Consider the following 6,328-nt stretch of genomic DNA (forward strand, 5'->3'; position numbering starts at 1 on the left):
GCTGAGACCTGAACAGGCCGAGAGACCTGAGTGGCGCCGAGAGACCGGAGCGGCGCTGGGAGGCCCGAGACACTACGGAGGGACTACCGCTGGACGGAGAGAGCCCTGAGAGACGCTGCAGAGCCACGGACGGCTCTGAGAGACACAGAATAGACCTGACAGAAGCTGCAAAACGCGGGGAAATTGAAGTAATTGCGGAACATCCGAGATCGAGTTGCTACGGGAGACCAGAGAGACCAGAGGCGTCAGTGGACACCGGTAGCTGACCCTCAGCGTGTGGCGAGTCGGCACAGAGCAGAGGGGCGGACATCAGGACCCTGCAGCCTGTCTGACATAACCATGGAGGCAGCGGCAGCAGCGGCTGTGCTGCTTCTCTCTGGCATTCTTTTTATAAAAGGTTTATCTTGCAATGTAAAAAAAAGACTATTAGTCCCCAGATCGGTGTTATAACTATTACTAACGATGACTTAGCTCTATTGCAGGGCAGGAGTGCAGAGACGCAGATTACACTGCCAAATGACCACCGGCAGGCTCTTTCACAAACCTAAGGTTGCAGCCGGCACTGCCTGCAGCCATATAGCAGACGTTACACTCTCTTTCCTAACTAGTAATCATGTGTCTTATCCATTTGTGGTGAATGGCCAGTGACAAAAAGAAAAGGGGGGAGACAAAGACAGAAACGGTACAAGGAGGATGCCACTGACACTAACAGCATGGGTAATAGGAGTAGTATAAGTGACACAGGTGACGGTGCAGGGCGCTCTGCCTGTTGCTCGCCTTCGCCTGACTGTGCACTGCTGCCAACGGTGCTAGAGTAAAATGTGAAGACTGCTCAGATGGCAGTGATGAGAGTGCTTGTGTGAAGAAGATGTGTACTGAATCTGACTTTGTGTGCATAGATATCAATAAAGTGTGTAACCAGCAGAGAGACTGCAAGGACTGGGGTGATGAGCCCCTGAAGGAATGCAACATAAATGAATGTGACTGTCCAGCTGGGTTTGACTTTGTAGAAAAGAGAAACTGTGGAATTGATGAATGTCAAAACCCTGGTATCTGTAGTCAAATCTGTATCAATCTGAAAGGTGGCTACAAATGTGAACGTAGCCGTGGCTATCAGATGAATCCTGCTACAGGAACTGGGAAAGGGCCATACCGGTACAAAAACACAAATAACACCTGTGATTACAATGACGCTGCTAAGCAGGGTTTAGGGGTTCATAACATGGAGACAAGGGGTAACAACTACAGTGTTTGGAACAATTGTACAGCTTTGGCCTTACCTCCTGATGTTTTTCTGATTTGTGGGGATAGGGCCTGGCAAGGTATCGCTGCAAATGCTATCAGATGTCCATGTTACTTAGATAAACTCATTGTATTTGCTCCTAGCTTGTTACAGTTGCGTGAGATCACCAGACATAAATGGGCATTGCTTGCACCGGATAGCAATGATAATGTTGAATTGTGTGGGGTTGCAGCTAGAGCAGCATTGGCAATTTTAGTGCTTGGAGTGGCATCTGCGGCCGCACGTAACAACTTAGAAAAATTGGTATGCTGGGCCAAGAAGCAAGCCTATGCCATGACAGAGATACTTGAGGAGATGTTACCAGATCAAAATAGTCTGCGACATGCGCTCTTACAGGATCAAGCTGCTATTGACTTTTTGCTTTTGGCTCAAGGGCATGGGTGTGGGGGACTGTACCTTGTTTTACTGACTACTGAAACAGCTGTGAGAACCGCAGAAAGGGACCCATGCATCCAGAATAAAAGGACCAGTAACTACTGAAACTTGGAGGGTTGAGTCCACTCCTGGGAAACTGAAACTCATGCTAAGGAGGAAGAACTAATATTCTGGCAAGGAGGCTCTGCATGAATTAAGGATGCCAAATAAAGGGGACAAGCCTGAAGGGAGGAAAGGGAGAAGGCAAGACCAGGGCAGGACCCTCCACTGCGGTGTGTATGGTCTACCGAGGGAAGCAACCCCTATGGGTATTGACTGCTGAGTGAGAGGGCCTCGACTGGACTTCTCCCACACTCAGGTCAGGTTGTCCTGAGAAAATAACATAAGACCCTTTTTTAAACCTATATAAAATTGTGATTCGTTTTACAGGAGCTGGATCACCCTGACAGGCCGAACAGTAACACAAGCCTGAATCAACCCTGAAGGTGTTTGCCTATTATGATCCAGATACATGGACAGAAGACAGATCGTGGGACTATAGGACCCCAGTATATATACTTAATAGAATAATTAGGTTATTAGCTGTAATAGAAATAGTTATAAAGATGAGAACTGCTTTGTATCAAAATTGCCTAGCTTTGGATTATTTACTAGCACGAGAAGGAGAAGTCTGTGGAAAATTTAGCTTTAGTAATTGCTGTTTAAAGATTGATAAAAAGGGTAGTAGCTAATACTCTTCCTAGTAGCTAATAGAATGTTATGTTCTGGTTTAGGATGAGAAGAATGTTAATAATATGCTGATGTTTTAATTGTTTTTAATTGTTACAGAGCAGTGCTTACATCAAGCCAAGGACCAAGCCAAATTCAGCTTCTCACTGTCCTGCTAGCAGGCAGGCTGGGAGGAGGGCCGGACTGCTCGGGGTTAGGTTGGGCATCGGACAGCAGGTGGTGAGCAATTGCATTGTGCATCACTTGTTTCGTACACATTATTACTAGTAGTACTATTATAATCATTATTGTTATTATTATTATTGTTATTATCTACTTGTTTTTATCTCAACTCACAGGCTTCACTTTCCCATTTCTCTCTCCCATCCCAGAGAAGGAGAGGGGGGACGTGAGCGAGCAAACACAAACCTGGAAGGATATGGAATGGGATTTATTTTCATTTATTTTCATTTATTTTCATTTATTTTTATTTTCATGGCTGCCTGGTGGACCATGGGTTAAAAGAGTGTTATTTTTATTGTTATGTGGTGTAAAGATGTTATTGTCTATACCTTGTATGATAACTTGTCTTACATTATTAATACACCGGGCGATAAATAGTACATTGGTAATAACTTCGTTAAAAAAGGAAGGGAATATGTCAATTATGATGCTTAAGAACTGGACCCTCCGAGAACAAACTGATGAAATCCAATTATTAATAACAGAAGAGACACGAATTGGGGATATTAAAAAGAAGATAAGGGATTGTGAGGAATGTTTTAACAATTCCAATTCGTGTCCATAAATTCGTGTCCATAAAGAATAATTCTGTTTGAATCCTGTCTGCCTGGGCCCTGCACTGGCAATTTAGTTCTTGAACCACAGATGCAGTGTGTCCCAGTCTCCCCCTCATTCCAGTCAATTTATCAAGTCTTCAGAAAACACTCCTTAAATTTGTGAACCTGTTTGCTTTTGTTATTCCGGACTTCTATTTCTAACAGTTACAGCCTTTTTTCCTGTCTTCTTCGAGATTAACTTAACACTGCTATAGATGTGTCTGTGAATAGCTGGGAAAGGAATGTTTTAATTGCTCGTGAGTCGTCAACCTGTTTGGGAGTTTCAGAACAACTGATAATAACTGGTGACTGCTGGTGACTGTTATGAGATCCTTGGTATCTGGCCAGGGGGGCCAAGAGATTAAGAGGAAGAAAAAAGAAGCTGAAGGACGGTTGGGAGACAAGACCTGCGGAGAGTGTACAGAGAGTGTTCCATAAACTTGGAATAGTGCCGAGTAAGTACAAAGGGTGAGAGGAAGACTACGAGCCTTCAGCATGAAAGACCCCTAGAGACCCCCAGAGGAGACTGATGCGCATGCTCCAGTAGGAGGAACTGGACCCCGGAAGCTAATTATAATAATCTACTTTTTTAGAAGTAGTAATGAATATGTATTAGTCTAGGTGCATAAAAATCAGCTGCTTGATGTAACTGGTGTGCGTCCTGGTGGAGCGGAGACTCCCGGTGCACCCAGCGCTGTTTGCTTACCTCTATTCCTTTATATTCTTTCAATAAATCCTATTTTTTTTTATTTAATCCTAATTTGAATCCTGAGCCATTTATAACATTCGCCCATCCAAAAGTGCCCCCAGAGGAAGGCTTTGGGTACAACTGAAATCTCCAGGGGAGCCTTTACGCAGCCCCACATGCAACTGGACCCTCCTTGTTCACTGTTTACGAGCAACCCTAAATATACCCCTAGCCAGCATGGCAGAAGACTGAAAACTCGGGCTCCAGAAAATGCGTTTCAAGCCGCATTCACCCATCCAGAAGTGCCCCCAAAGGAAGGCTTTGGGTACAAGTGAACTCCCCAGGGGAGCCTTTATGCAGCCCCACATGCAACTGGACCCTCCGGGTTCACTCTTTCACCGCAAGCCTAAATATAGCCCTCAGCGCAATGGGAGAAGACTGAAAAATCGGGCCCCAGAAAACGTGCTACAAGCCCCATTTGACCATCCAAAAGTGCCCCCAAAGGAAGGCTTTGGGTACAAGTGAACTCCCCAGGGGAGCCTTTACGCAGCCCCACATGCAACTGGACCCTCCGTGTTCGCTCTTTACAGCAACCCTAAATATAACCCTAGCCAGCATGGCAGAAGACTGAAAACTCGGGCCACAGAAAACGTGTTACAAGCCCCTTTCGCCCATCCAGAAGTGCCCCTAAAGGAAGGCTTTGGGTACATGTGAACTCCCCAGGGGAGCCTTTATGCAGGCCCATACGCAACTGGACCCCCCGTGTTCACTGTTTACAAGCAACCCTAAATATAACTCCAGCCAGCATGGCAGAAGACTGAAAACTCGGGCCACAGAAAAAGCGTTTCAAGCCCCTTTCGCCCATCCAGAAGTGCCCCCAAAGGAAGGCTTTGGGTCCAACTGAACTCCCCAGGGGAGCCTTAACGCAGCCCCACATGCAACTGGACCCTCCGGGTTCACTCTTTCACAGCAACCCTAAATATAGCCCTGGCCCGCCTGGCAGTCGACTGAAAACTTGGGCCCCAGAAAAACTGTTAAAAGCCTAATTCGCCCATCCAAAAGTACCCCCAGAGGAAGGCTTTGGGTACAAGTGAACTCCCCAGGGGAGCCTTTACGCAGCCCCACATGCAACTGGACCCTCCTTGTTCACTGTTTACGAGCAACCCTAAATATACCCCTAGCCAGCATGGCAGAAGACTGAAAACTCTGGCTCCAGAAAATGCGTTTCAAGCCCCATTCACCCATCCAGAAGTGCCCCCGAAGGAAGGCTTTGGGTACAACTGAACTCCCCAGGGGAGCCTTTATGCAGCCCCACATGCAACTGGACGCTCCGGGTTCACTCTTTCACCGCAAGCCTAAATACAGCCCTAGCACGCCTGGCAGTCGACTGAAAGCTCGGGCCACAGAAAATGTGTTACGAGCCCCATTCGCCCATCCAAAAGTGCCCCCAAAGGAAGGCTTTGGGTACAACTGAACTCCCCAGGGGAGCCTTTATGCAGCCCTACATGTAACTGGACCCTCTGTGTTCGCTCTTTACAGCAACCCTAAATATAACCCTAGCCAGCATGGCAGAAGACTGAAAACTCGGGCCACAGAAAAAGTGTTTCAAGCCCCTTTCGCCCATCCAGAAGTGCCCCCAAAGGAAGGCTTTGGGTACAAGTGAACTCCCCAGGGGAGCCTTTACGCAGCCCCACATGCAACTGGACCCTCCGTATTCGCTCTTTCACAGCAACCCTAAATATAGCCCTGGCCCGCCTGGCAGACGACTGAAAACTCGGGCCCCAGAAAACGCGTTTCAAGCCCCATTCGCCCATCCAAAAGTGCCCCTAGATGAAGGCTTTGGGTACAACTGAACTCCCCAGGGGAGCCTTTACGCAGCCCCACATGCAACTGGACCCTCCTTGTTCACTGTTTACGAGCAACCCTAAATATACCCCTGGCCCGCCTGGCAGACGACTGAAAACTCGGGCCACAGAAAAAGCGTTTCAAGCCCCATTCACCCATCCAGAAGTGCCCCCAAAGGAAGGCTTTGGGTACATCTGAACTCCCCAGGGGAGCCTTTATGCAGCCCCACATGCAACTGGACCCTCCGGGTTCACTCTTTCACAGCAACCCTAAATATAGCCCTGGCCCGCCTGGCAGTCGACTGAAAGCTCGGGCCACAGAAAAAGCGTTAAAAGCCTAATTCGCCCATCCACAAGTGCCCCCAGAGGAAGGCTTTGGGTACAAGTGAACTCCCCAGGGGAGCTTTAACGCAGCCCCACATGCAACTGGACCCTCCGTATTCGCTCTTTCATAGCAACCCTAAATATAGCCCTGGCCCGCCTGGCAGTCGACTGAAAGCTCGGGCCACAGAAAAAGCGTTAAAAGCCTAATTCGCCCATCCACAAGTGCCCCCAGAGGAAGGCTTTGGGT

General features: G+C 47.8%; 1 protein-coding gene across 1 annotated transcript; it reads left to right on the plus strand.

Annotated features, from left to right (window-relative positions):
• Positions 1 to 238: 238 nt before the first annotated feature.
• On the plus strand, positions 239 to 3,009 carry LOC137849020 (uncharacterized). The gene is made up of 2 exons (XM_068668503.1): positions 239 to 2,036; positions 2,507 to 3,009. The coding sequence occupies exon 1, from the start codon at positions 869 to 871 to the stop codon at positions 1,781 to 1,783; it is 915 nt and encodes a 304-aa protein (XP_068524604.1). The 5' UTR covers positions 239 to 868; the 3' UTR covers positions 1,784 to 2,036; positions 2,507 to 3,009.
• Positions 3,010 to 6,328: the final 3,319 nt, after the last annotated feature.

This window comes from Anas acuta, unplaced genomic scaffold, assembly GCF_963932015.1.
Source record: "Anas acuta unplaced genomic scaffold, bAnaAcu1.1 SCAFFOLD_401, whole genome shotgun sequence".
Taxonomy (NCBI): domain Eukaryota; kingdom Metazoa; phylum Chordata; class Aves; order Anseriformes; family Anatidae; genus Anas; species Anas acuta.

Bases quoted from the DNA above. Each gene is read 5' to 3' on its own strand.
- LOC137849020 (XM_068668503.1), top strand. From the start codon at position 869: ATGTGTACTGAATCTGACTTTGTGTGCATAGATATCAATAAAGTGTGT.